General features: G+C 41.6%; 1 protein-coding gene across 2 annotated transcripts in view; it reads left to right on the top strand.

Moving 5' to 3' along the window:
* The window catches only part of LOC143292849 (uncharacterized), a 290,755-nt gene that overhangs the window by 86,522 nt on the left and 190,387 nt on the right, over positions 1-13,846 (top strand). For both annotated transcript variants that reach the window (XM_076603474.1, XM_076603475.1), the window contains exons 44-52: positions 5,326-5,517; positions 6,052-6,180; positions 7,461-7,646; positions 8,166-8,312; positions 9,796-9,987; positions 10,529-10,660; positions 11,405-11,590; positions 12,430-12,558; positions 13,179-13,367. In XM_076603474.1, the coding sequence (XP_076459589.1) occupies positions 5,326-5,517; positions 6,052-6,180; positions 7,461-7,646; positions 8,166-8,312; positions 9,796-9,987; positions 10,529-10,660; positions 11,405-11,590; positions 12,430-12,558; positions 13,179-13,367 (1,482 nt within the window). The remainder of the gene's footprint in view (positions 1-5,325; positions 5,518-6,051; positions 6,181-7,460; positions 7,647-8,165; positions 8,313-9,795; positions 9,988-10,528; positions 10,661-11,404; positions 11,591-12,429; positions 12,559-13,178; positions 13,368-13,846) is intronic.

The following is a 13,846-nucleotide window of genomic DNA, read 5'->3' as shown; positions in this document are numbered from 1 at the left end:
CAGTTTCTCTGTCTGTCTGTCTACACCCCCTTCCCAACCTGATTTTCTCTTTTTGGGGCTGATCGCATCGTGTGTTTATTGTGCTCAGTATTATTCGACATAATTTAGATTCGCATCATTTATTCTTTATTGTTCATTTTGTTGTCTTTGAGTGTGTATGTGTGTTTGTGTGTGTGACTGTTGTTTTCGTCGTTGTTTGAAGACGGGGTATGCGCCAAGTTCGGTTGTTGTTTTTCTTCTTTTTAATTTTTTTTTTAAAGGAGAAATCGGACGGAGGATGTGTTCAAGTTCGGCACATATGCAGGGCTGTCTCAACATCCATGGAAGACTTTCGTTTCTTTTTTTCTTTTCTTTTTTTTCATTTTCTTTTTTGTTTTGTTTTGTTTGTTTGTTTTTGGTGGTGGGTTTTTTTTGTTTGTTTTTTTTTTTTCCTTCTTCCATCATCATTTTTCTCCTTTCTTTCTGTTATCTTCTGCCTTTTTTCTTCTTTATTTTCTTTTCCTTTTCTTTTTTCATTTCCTTGTAACATATCTTCTTCCCGTTGGCATTATCCAGCGTTTCCAAGGTCATGCAACACACAAAAGAAGAAAAAAACACAAAACACACACACAATGGCCCCGCACACAATTACACTGTCTGGAAGAGAAAAATAGGCTCTCTCTCTCTCTCTCTCTCTCTCTCTCTCTCTCTCTCTCTCTCTCTCTCTCTCTCTCTCTCTCTCTCTCTTGCAGTGAAGGCACTGATCACTCATTTTTTCTTCTTCTTCTTTTTTTTTATTTTATAAATATTCCTTCCAGATTCCTTAGGTGTAGCTCTGTTTCGAATATAAGTTCAAGATTCTTACATTTGCCGTATTTAAATTTGGAGATAACAAGCCTTGCAACCAATAAGATAATGTTTACTTGTTGTTGTTTTTAATGTGATAATGTATCAGTTTTAGTTGCACCAAATAATGCTATCTTCTTGTTCACTGGGATTCAAGTGTTATACTAAGTAAGTATAAATTGTTTTACGTTTTTCCAGGAAGTGGTGAGCTTGGGACATGCATAAAAAGCATGTTCAATGCAGTCGATTTCTTGGTACCAGTGGCATTTGTTAGTATTTTTGACACCCATTTTTTGTTGCATGATGTTCGTTGGGTAGGTGTTATGCATGTATTTGAAATGTAGTAACCTCAGTCGCGTTTGAGTACTGAGCTCTAATTTTCGTCTCCAGAATTGCACCGCGCAAATCTCATGGTTTCTTGAAAGGCAAAATTTTAATATTTTCCTGATTTGTTTATTAGACAGGGTAGTTACGTTTCCCTCTTCAGTTGCAATATTATACGGAATGACTTCCTTTAGATTATCATGTGCTAGCTGAAGTTTTCACGAGTGTGGTAGTGTATTTAAGATTGCGTTGTACTCAGATAATAGGTTTGGCTGAGGACCAATTCTTTCTGAAACTTCTTGGTACGTTAAGAGGTTTCCATTTAGCCATGGTCTTGCACGACGGGAAAGCCCGCTTTGCTCCACTTTATGAAGAGCAAGGTCTTTCCTTTGTATTTTATATGTTTATTGTTCCAAAGCGATTCCGTTTTTATGTTGTCTGTCAGTCTATTCTTGTTGAAAGACGCTTCTGTTTTTAGCACATCTCTCCAGAAGATTGATTGTACCTTTTCTAAGTGTTTTATTTATTTTGGAGCGACATTACATTGAAAAGCACAGTGTGGGTTCTCAAAAGGTGCAACATTTTATTTTGCAAGGATGCTCCATTGTTCTTTTTCTTCTTTGGGGAGTTTTACTGCCCATTTTACCAAGTACATTTATTGTTGGTGTTCAACGTGTATCATATTTAGGCCTCCGTGTGCATTGTCGAGACTTAGGACTCCCCGTTTCAGTTTCTCAAATGCTCTTTTATTGTTATATTTTTTTCTTCCACAGGAATCTATAAAACAGAGTATTGTCTTTTCTGGGATCGATGCTACTTGCAGCATTTGAGTGAACTGTGACAGGAGTGTTTTTGCAAGTATAGCCTTGCCAAAGAGTGATGAGTTCCTATGTTCCCATCTTTTGATAGCTATAAGTACTGTATCTATTCTAGCTTTCCAGATCTCTTCAATTTCCGAAATTTCTTTGTCTGCTGAAATATATATATATGTAACCGTGGTCCCGAGTGGTATTATTATATTTATGAAAGGGATACAGTACAAAAGAATTACTAATGATGGTTTACTGAATTAAAGGATAGACAAGAATCCCCGTGCAGGCCAGGAACATGTAGAGGCTAGTCACAAAAGGGTTTTTCTATTATTTTATTTACAATAGTTATAAGAAGATGAGACTAGAGAAAACAAAGATGAGAAGAAGAGGAAAACAAGGATGAGGAGAAGAGGAAAACAAGGATGAGGAGAAGAGGGAAACAAGGATGAGGAGAAGAGGGAAACAAGGATGAGGAGAAGAGGGAAACAGGAGAGAGAGGAAAACAAGGATGAGGAGAAGAGGGAAACAAGGATGAGGAGAAGAGGAAAACAAGGATGAGGAGAAGAGGGAAACAAGGATGAGGAGAAGAGGGAAACAAGGATGAGGAGAAGAGGGAAACAAGGATGAGGAGAAGAGGGAAACAATGCACTGATCAGACACAAGTAAACAAAATGTCATTAAGCGCAACACGTCAGCACAAGTGAATAGTAAAGCACATGTATACATATTACATGGAAAGACTACCACTCAGTTTGGGATAATCAACAACATAAGATATGTGTGAAGACCAAACACTAACATCAAATGACATTTCTAACACATTTAAACAGTGCAGTTAAAGCAACTGAAGCTATGCTGATTTTGTGAAAGTACACTGCCAGTATAGATTAGGTAAAGCTTATACTGTGTCAAAGTGACTCAAATGAATCAGTTTATCATGTAGTACTATACTGGAGTAAGCCTATAGGAGAGGGCATGATAACTATAAAAAATTAATTATAATTAACAAACTGTGATACATATCAGATGGGTTTAACAAGATAATAAACAAGATAACAAGAGAGGCAAGGCTTTCAAGACTCACTTGTGATACACTTAAAAAAAAAATCTAATTGTTAAAATGTTTTCTGTATTTATTATTATAAAGTTTCGCATTTTAAAAAAAAGAAAAAAGAATAGCCCTAAAGGCAGATTCAATCCGCGCATGTTCGGGTGAGGAGAAACTGTGTTACTCAATACACTATCGTGGCTCCTTAAATGACTTTAAAAAAAAAAATTAACATTTAAACATTTATTTTTAAGGGCGATAAATCGATTTTGGTATTCACAGTGAGAACACTGTTTAAATCATATTATTCTGGTGTATCTTGGGCATTCAAAAAATCTTTAAGGGCAATTAAGCATTCTTTTTTTAAGTCCGCGGTAAAGGAGACGTGACTATCTCAGCAATCACACTGCAACATTTAGCCGTTTTCTCTGAATCTAGATGGATGTAAAAACTTAGTTACACCCACTGGGAATGTACGGACACGGTCAATTCAATTTCTCTTTTATGTTCATTCTAGTTTTATAGTTTTAAAGTTGATATAAAAATTGAGTATTTTGCTAAGTGAAGTGAAAATGACTTAATTTTTATAAGTCAAGACTGGAAATTTTTTACGTTTCATCAAGGGTATTAACTCTCATGGTTTATTATTTTAAACTGTGAATTCCAACTGATTTTGTTGATATTTTTATGGCAGTTTGGGGCATAATCCAGTCTCTGAATAAATATGTAACGGTCTCCTTCTCCAACTTTCCACCACATGTTATCGTGTATTGTCAATTGAATATTGTATTGAATGGGTAGGTCAAGAACTGGAAACAAAATGGCGACCTTCGCGTTCACGAGGAATATGTTTTTACTATCTGCAGCAAAGACATGCACCAGAAATATATCTTCCATTCTTAGCAAAATAAGTTCCTGTTTGAACAGAAAATGACAAAAATGACTGCTCTTGTTGTGTCAGAATATCAGATCAAATTGCTAAGTTTAGAGAATAAAAAAAATATAAATATAACAGTAAATTCAGTTTGCATATAATTTGGCTTCTATTTTTTTTATATTCTTTGTGCCCATCCCAGACGTGCAATATTGTTTTAAACAAGATGACTGGAAAGAACTGAATTTATCCTATTTTTATGCCAAATTTGATGTCAATTGACAAAGTATTTGCAGAGAAAATGGCAATGTTAAAGTTTACCACACACACACACACACACACACACACACACACACACACACACACACACACACACACACACACACACACACACACACACACACACACAGAGAGAGAGAGAGAGAGAGAGAGAGAGAGAGAACCGAACACCGGGTTAAAACATAGACTCACTTTGTTTACACAGTTACAGTGGCTTTAATAAAATTACTGGCAAACTGAGAGACCAGATGGCATCAGTGCACAACACAAGTTTGGAAGAAGTGTCATGTGTTATCAACACTTAGCGGGATACCGCTGATCCACAGTTTGGTTGATGGTTTTGTATTGTCTTCCTCCCTTCTTAAAAAGGGGTTTCGCTTCAGCAGAGCCACACGTGCACCCCTAAACACAAACTCCTCCAGCAACAATTTGTCTCCAGTTTCGTCTATTTTGGGATAGATGCGCCAGAGTCCGCGAATACGCTGTGCCCCAACAATCGTTCTTCTACCTGACACACATTCAGCGGCTACACAAATATCGTATGTGTTGGGCAGAGTTTCACAGAAGGGCGGCGCGCGAGCCATCACGAACACTGGCTCCACAGGTGGGGCTGGCGGGGTCGTCGCCATAGTTCTAAAGTCTAGCACCAGCGCCGGCCTAGTTTACCACGTGTATCACCAGATGAATACCCTCTCACAATGTTGCTTTCTGTGACAGATGTTGGAATCTTTTCCCACAAAAGCACACACGACTCTTAGTCACATTTCGAACTTCCTACACACGAACAATCACTTCTTATTTAAGAAATGGATGGGAGCAAACAATGTCTGACTTGCCGACATCGGAAGTCAACCGGAAGTCCCCAAGTTCATTTATTGTTGTGCTTGGTGTCACTGTCGTATTCTGCACTTTTTGTTGTTGTTCCTATTGTAGTTTGTTTCCACCAGTCGCAAATGAGATTCTCGTCCACTGTGTTTCGAATGAGAAGAAGAAACAACGTTGATTTAGAACGAAAAAAAACAACACCTTCAAGTTTCCCGCGACAAGAAACACATACACTTTATCATACGACATATTGTTCAACTCCCTCAGCTCGAGGAAAAGAAGAACACTGGCCTGTAACTAGATTATCCTCACCCCATCCCCTGCCCTGTCTGTCGCAGCTGTTCATCAGAGCCACTGACCAAGGCATCCCACCCCGCTCAGCCACCGTGGACGCCCGGGTTCAGATCACTGTCAGGAGCAACCTGAACGACCCCTTCTTCATCAACACCCCCTACGTCGTCAGCATCCCGGAGTCCCAGAGTGCGGGCAGCAGCATTTTCAGGATCACTGCTTCAGACAGCGATACCACGGTACGTATTGCCCGTGCGTTCTGGAAGCCGCTGTTCTCGTTGTGCCTGTCCTGTGTGTGTGTTAGTGTGTGCGTGCATGTGTGTGCATGGTGTGTGTGCACAGGTGTGTCTGTGCTTGCCCGCGATTAGGGGGAGTGTGTGTGTTTACAGAAAGCATTGTCTGTTTTTGTATAAGGCCTCAATGTTTTATTTTTAAATTTCTATGTATAAATCTGCTTCTCTCTCCGACTCGTCATAGGCATCATATGTATATATAAAGCTTTGAACGTGAGAGATATAGTTATGTCATAATCAAATGCTATTGTTCTGGTGACATACAATAATGTTGTTATCGCCCCTTATTCATATGGGGCTATGGCCTTAATGAATCAACCATCTCTCTCTCTCTCTCTCTCTCTCTCTCTCTCTCTACATATATATATATGAATGTATGTATGTATGTATGTGTGTGTGTGTGTGTGTGTGTGTGTATATATATATATATATATATATATATATATATGCGTGTGTATATGTGTGTGTTTTTTGTACCAGGCGCCTTTTAACGTTGTCAGTCTGCGAGCCATTGGCGACGACCAGGCCACAGTCTACTTCGACCTGACCAACGACGGTGTTGTCTCCGTGAGCTCCAGTCTCCTGCTGGACACCAGCACTTTCTACAGGGTCAGTTCAGCTGCTGCATAGGCTTTGTCTTCACAGTGTGTGTGAATCTGTTTCAGAACACTTTTTATAGAAATTATTGTATAGAATATGGATATGCAGATGGAGACGGTAACACCATCTAGCTGCACCACGCCACAACGATGGGATCAAGAGTAGTGTTGTGGCGATTGTCAGTTTGAAAACAAATTCTTTATTTATGTATTCATCCATTTGTTTGTCTGTTTATTTATCTCGTTAGTTAGTTAGCAAATCAGTACACGCTGTCCCCTCATGAAATTTATTTCCATCTTTTTCTTCAAAGTTTCGCTCTGATAGGCTTTTCCAGGAAGCTGTAACACAGGGGAAATAAGCTCTGATTGTGATCGTGGAACAAGACAACCAAAGACGAGTTGTCGTTTATGTTGGCAGCAGATGACACTGACGAGGATTCACTGGAACAAGTGGATAGACTGTCAACTGTTCTCGTTTTTAGTAGGGTTGTTTTGTTTTGTTTAATTTCCCAGTAAGTGAGTGCCTCTTGGGTAAGAATCAAACGGGGATCTCAGTGTTGAACGTCTTCTTGTTGAATGCAGTATATTCACTTGGCTTGCAAGCATTGTGTCAGCTTGTGACTGACGGAGTGAGAGCTTTTTCTCCGCTGCGTTCCGCCTGGGATGGTGTTTTTGGTTCTACGCTTTGATAGAGAAGGTTTTCTTTCCTCCGTCTGTGTGTTCGTGTGTATACGTGACAGGGGGTGGGAGAGGGGTGGGTGGTATGTTTGTTGTATGTGTTAACTGGAATGGAGCTGGAATTGAGTCTGTCTTTCCGTGGGGGGGTGGGGGGGAGGGAGGGTGTCATTTTAGTGACGCAGTTCTTCGAGTTTTTTGCGTGTGTTTTTTCATACTGTTTAGTTTGACTCCGCTGATTATATCCTATATGTTCCTAGAATACAAAATATATAAACAGATTCAAACAAAGAACCATGGTCCACGTTCCGTAACATTATCTTCGTCATGTGGAATGTATTCTACTGTCCTAGAGCCTGGTGGTAAATGATTCCATCAAATTCTTCCGGAGATCGTTAAAAACAGTCATAATCTCGTTCCTGTGAGAGAATCCTATTTTTCGTATTTTCGAGACTGCAGTTTAAGGTGCTGTTCTGGTGTGGTGTAGTGGACTATTCATGTGTGCGATTATGCCTTTGGTAGGTGAAAGCTGAGCTGAGTTGTTTTTTTTTTTTTTTGTTTTGTTTTTAATAACATATATAACCAAATCTGTGCAATTATTCATCAATGTTTCAGTTGCGAGTGGAGGCGCGTGATGGAGGCACTCCAGCCCGCAGTGCTACAGCTCTGCTCAGCATCAACGTACGGCGTAACCTGGCGGCTCCCGTGTTCGTGCAGAACTCCTATGAAACCACTATCCTGGAAACCCAGATTCTGGGGGTGAACATCCTGCGCGTGTCCGCCACTGACGCTGACACTAAGGTGGGTGTTGTGATTCTAGGGCTTTTTAGACTGGACTATTGGCTTATGTTTTTAAGTGTGTGTGTGTGTGTGTGTGTGTGTGTGTGTGTGTGTGTGTGTGTGTGTGTGTGAAGGAGGGGGAGACAGTTGGAATTTCGGTAGTGTCTTTGTACACATCTTGTTGTTGAGCCGTTCTTGTGTGTATCACAGTTATGAAATTTGTCTGTCTTGTAAATCTTTTTCCCGTGAAATAATATAGAAACCCGCCCACTCTTTTCCCGTGCCATCTCCTTAACGTCCTGAAAAATGTTATAGAAATTGTATAGTTGGATTTTTTTTTTTTTTTTTTTTTTTTAAATTCACAGTTATAACGAAAAACGCTCAGAAAAGAAAACATACAAGTTTATTTTTGAAAGACCCGAGTTAGTGTTGAGAAGCTGCGCTAATTTACTGTCAGGTATGAGCAACCGTTCTGTTATGAAAGTAGTGTAAACACACCCAGATTTGCTGATCACGGCTGATTGCTCCGTCCACTTGCAGGGCCCGCACAATGTAATTCAGTACTACATCAGCAACGATAACTCCAACTCTCTGGGAGAGGAGTACTTCCTCATTGACGCTGTCACTGGAGAGATCTACCTTCGCAAGTCGGTGCTGAACGATGACCTGAATACTCGCCAGTACACAGTGAGTTTCTGTTCATGCTGGTACAGTTTGAACAGTTTTATCCAGGCTTTGGCCTCTGGGGCCGGGGGTGGGGGCTGGGGAGGGTAAGCTATGACAAACATGTACCTACAAGTAACGTGTTATAGAAATCAGAATGCTACAGCCTGATTCGTTCAAACACAGGACGGGCGCAATAGCCGAATGGTTAAAGCTTTGGACTTTCAATCTGAGGGTCCCGGGTTCGAATCTCGGTGTCGGCGCCTGGTGGGTAAAGGGTGGAGATTTTTACGATCTCCCAGGTCAACATATGTGCAGACCTGCTAGTGCTTGAACCCCCTTCGTGTGTATACGCAAGCAGAAGATCAAATACGCACGTTAAAGATCCTGTAATCCATGTCAGCGTTTAGTGGGTTATGGAAACACAAGAACATACCCAGCATGCACACCCCCGAAAGCGGAGTATGGCTGCCTACATGGCGGGGTGAAAACGGTCATGCACGTAAAAGCCCACTCGTATACATACGCGTGAACGTGGGAGTTGCAGCCCACGAACCCAGAAGAAGAAGTTCAAGCACAGAAAATACAGTGAACAAATATGTGGTGAATGTGCAACAAGACAGTTAAGAAATAATGTAGGAAAGTCTGGTCATCAAAAGCAGCCTTTAGTTTTATACCTTATTTCTACTTACAGACTGGGGTCTCTTGTCGTATCACGGTCTGACAATAATAATTATGAAAATGTTATAGTTAGATTGAAAAATTGTTTATGCAGTTGTAAACGCAACGTGTTTTCTACATGAATATTGGCTATGCTGTGGTAAACACAACATGATCTGTGACTGAATATTTGTGCTGTAGCATACACAACGTGATCTGTGATTGAATATTTGCCAGTGCTGTAGTAATCGCAACGTGGTTTGTGACTGAATATTTGTTTATGCTGTAGTAAACGTGATATGATGTTTGCCAGTGCTGTAGTAATCACAACGTGGTTTGTGACTGAATATTTGTTTATGCTGTAGTAAACGTTGTCTATGATTGAATATTTCTCTGTGCTGTAGTAACACAGCGTGACCTGTGGTTGAATATTTCTCTTTTCTGTAGAAAATACTCAGTGCTTTGAGATGAGTTTGAGTCAGTACATGAATCGTATTCATTTATTCACTCTACATGAATATTGGCTCAGTATATTTGCTATTACATCTTAAAGTGGATTGGTGAAAAGAATATAGCCAAGGGTGTAATGGCGTGATATACAGGCAGCTTTTTATATGGTGATGACAGTGGTGATGATGACTCAGAGAGCTTGAGAAATAGAGCCCCCTCCACACATCTCCCGATTAGAAAAGACGAAGTATATAACAACATTATCTGATGCACCATGTCTTGTCTTGAGGAGCAAAGGTCACTGTATGTGTTTATTGTTTTCTAATTTGTCTTGTTTCACGCCTCCTTCACTTCCCTTCCTTCACCTCTCCTTCCCCACTTCTCTACTTCTGAACAGTTCAACGCATTTGCACGTGATACCGGAGTGCCTCAGCTGACCTCCGCCTCCCCTGCCAGTGTGACGGTGAATGTGGTGCGCAATCTGAACCCTCCGGTTTTCACGCAGCAAAACTACGCCACGACGATCGACAACTCTCTGGCATCCGGTTCTGAGGTGCTGGTTGTCACCGCCCTGGATGCCGACACACGGGTAAATAATCAGAAGTTGTGTTTTGTTCGTTTGCTTCCCATCCAAATAACAACAGGACATGGATGTTAATTTTTTTTAAATAGTACTTTGATAAGTAAGTAATTCCCTTTGTTGCACATATGCAGGTGAATCTTTAGCTACAGTATCGGAAGGTAAGGCCTCTGCAGGTACCTATAAAAGAACAAAATAGATTGTGTGTGTGTGTGTGTGAGAGAGAGAGAGAGAGAGAGAGAGAGAGAGAGAGAGAGAGAGAGAGAGAGTTACATTTAGAGATATGTGAATCGTGACCTGTGCGGAGTAGGCGGAAATGAAGGAATTAGAATCAAAACAGAGAAGAACTGAAAATGTGTAGAGATTCGAGGAGGAGGACAAATATTAAGGCTTTCGTTAAGAGAGCTGTGTGGTTTATTGGTTATACAGTGTAACATTTGGCACAGCTCGTGGTGCAGTTGGTGGCTAGGCAGTCTTTGACAGAGACCTGTTACTCTGCCCCTCCTCCCCTGTCAGTCAGTACAGCACTGTCGTCCTTTCCATGTGGCAGGCCCCCTTCAACACAGTCACCTATGACATCATTGGAGATGGGGAATCCCAGCTGTTCTTCTCTATCGGCGGCAGCACGGGCTCCATCCGTCTTCAGCAAAGCATCCTCTTCAGACAAGAGCTCACCTATTCTGTACGTATACCAGTTCGTGTTTTTTTTAAATTATCATGTGTGTGTGTGTGTGTGTGTGTGTGTGTGTGTGTGTGTGTGTGTGTGTGTGTGTGTGTGTGTGTGTGTGTGTGTTCTTTCGTTCTTCAGTGTAACGTCTTCGCAAAGTGTGTGTGTGTGTGTGTGCTGGGGTATGGGTGGGGTATTGGATATATGTGTATTGGGATGTTTGTATGCGTGTATTCGACTGTTTTTGTGCCTTTGTGTGCATGTAATAATCGGATATCAGTAATGTCCAAGGGGATACGATCGAGAGCATGCATGAGCACATGGGTTGGCACATGGAAGACAGGAGGGGAGCACTAAAGTCATGGATTGGTTCGTCAGAGGGAAGGGGTAGCTCATGGCAGGGTGGGAGCACTAAATATCCTGACAAACTGCACTTGCAGTATATAGCTTCCCATAAAACCAAATAATTGGACAATAATGCTTTACACGGTTACATTGCTGCTATTTGCATACATACCGACACACACTCTCTCAGTGCATCTACTTCTCGTTTTGTCTTGGAGTTGGTTTTTCTCTCACTCTGTGTATTTATGTCTCGATTCTCCACTCCCCTGCTCCCCTCTACCTCCCTCTTTCCCCCTCCCCGTGTCACTGCTTCATAACAGTAATAATCATATACACCGTCCCCCCACCACTGCTTACTCCTTCACTAACCCTGACCGATAACACACCACCGTATTATCATGCTGTCCTCCACAGGTCCGTGTGCGTGCCCGTGATGGCGGAAGTCCTCGTCGCTCGTCGACGGCGGTGGTGACGGTGAACGTGAACCGCAACCTGTTTGACCCTGTCTTCAGCCAGGCTGAGTACACAATCGACATCTCGGAAACCACCGCTCCCGGCACCGGCATTCTTTTCGTCTCCGCCTCCGACAATGATGTGGCGGTCAGTGGAACTTTGCTCAAGGCGTGAGAGAGGGAGGGGAGGAGGGAGAGAGACAGAGTGGTGTATTGTTCTGAGGTTGGTGAGCGAGGAGGTTGGTGGGTTTTATATACAGGGAAGACAGAATGGTGAGGATAATATACTGTACTGTGGAAAGAAGAAATACAATGTTATGTTGTTCTGTAAATGTCGTATGTCACGTTGAACTGTGGATAGAAGAAACACAAAGGTTTTTTTTCTTCTATAATTGCCTTATGTCACGTTAAACTGTGGATAGAAGAAACACGGTGTTAAGTTGTTCTGAAGTTGCATTTTGTCGCGTTATATAGTGATGGTACTGGAAGGACTGCTTTCATCTGTACTGTCGTGTTTCTTCAAAGCCTTAGATTCGTAACCTACATTGACCCTGGGAAGAAATTTTAGACAGCCGTTACTCGCAATTGTTTGTTTTTTGTTTTGTTTTTTTGTATTGATTGACTTCACTTTTATGGCATTGATTTTTTTATTGTGTCTACTTAAAGTATTTCACAAATGGCAGTCTTTTCTATATAGTGTAACCCATTTTAGTATTTGTGCCGCTTTGTTTTCTAGACATCTGCCTCAAAGGCAGTGTGTGTGTGTGTGTGTGTGTGTGTGTGTGTGTGTGTGTGTGTGTGTACACGTGTGTGTGTACATGTTTGTGTGTGGTGTGTCTGTTCATGCTTTCGCAACATCACGCTCGTTTCATATCATTATCCAGTTTACTGAAAGAAAAAATTCGGTGATTTTAATGAATGATAATCTGAGTACCGCTTAGCTGTCAACATGAGATGTTCACGGAACAGTATGTGTCCCCTGTGCAGTCTCCATACAACCAGGTGTCCTACGCCTTCTCTGCCACCACCTCCGTGGATCGCTTCTTCATTGACAGTAACTCTGGTCAGATCTTCGTCAGACGGAACCTGGTGGGCGAGGTGGCCACCTCCTTTGTGGTCAGTTGGAATGCTGTTCATTTTCCACTCACTGCTGACCCAACACAGTTATTTAACACAAAAGCAAGCAACGTATCCAGTCCTTGTGCCAAATTCTTCCTCATAGTGAATGTGGTCAGACCGACAGGTTCTGAGCCCGTTAAGACGAATGAGCGAGCATCTGAAGTCTGACTTAAAATGTATTGTGAAAAAACAAGTTTTTAAAAAGGCAAAGGCTTTCGTACAAAAAAGACGTTAATTATTTGTAATGACCAAACAAGTTCAGGCGTATGGGTGCAGCATGTTGTACTGTAGTCTTACGTGTTGTGCTGACATGACTGTTCCTTTAAACAATAATATATTAAATTTTGTCGTTTCGACATTGAAGCATGAAGCTCAAAATTATTTCAAGTTGCTTGTTCAAGTTTGTTTTACGGAAGTAGACAAGAAAAATTATGTTGTCTTTGTTTGAACTGACGTGACTGAATTTGTCATCAATGCTTTGGCCTGCATTGTTTTGACTTCTTCTGTGTTTGCTGTGGGTTTATTCACTGCCAAGCCTGGCCATACGTAGTCTTGCCTGGCCACGTTTAGCCTTCTCTGGCCATAGCAAAGTGTCACACCCTGTTCATACCACACAGGTGAACGTGATCGCCTCGGACAACGCGCCCAGCCCACGCAGCAGCGCCCCAGTCAAAGTGACCATCAACATCCTGCGCAACAACAACCCTCCCCAGTTCATCAACGAACCCTACTCAGCTTCCTTCACCTCCTCCATCGCTGTGGGAACATCGCTGCTCACAGTCACCGCCACTGACAGCGATCTGAGGGTTCGTTCACTTCGTTTTATTTGCCTGTCTCCCTCTCTCTCCCTCTCCCCCCCCCTTTCTCTCTCTCTCTCTCTCTCTCTCTCTCTCTCTCTCTCTCTCTCTCTCTCTCTCTCTCTCTCTCGATTGCCATAGTCAAAACTGGCACGAACATCTTCACAGCAGCAGCAGGTTCAGCGTTTATCGAAATTTCAAATCATTCATATCACTGGAATCTTACTTTACAGCAGTTAAAAATAAACACATAAGAGATGTGCTTATAAGGTTTAGAATAGGAGCCTCGGATATACGTACACATAAGATTAGATTTGCTTTCGTCAGTCCAAACGACCTGAAATGTCCACTATGTAACGCTGGTATTGAAGACGAGATACACACTTTATTTTACTGTAAATCTCTTAACGATCTGCGACGCGACATAAATATATTCCATGTTGGTACACGAAACGTCCCTCTGACAAAAGTTTAGAATGTATAATGCA

This window comes from Babylonia areolata, chromosome 18 (assembly GCF_041734735.1).
Source record: "Babylonia areolata isolate BAREFJ2019XMU chromosome 18, ASM4173473v1, whole genome shotgun sequence".
Lineage (NCBI taxonomy): Eukaryota > Metazoa > Mollusca > Gastropoda > Neogastropoda > Buccinidae > Babylonia > Babylonia areolata.
Note: the sequence above shows the minus strand (reverse complement) of the source record. Positions and strands in the feature narration are given on the sequence as shown.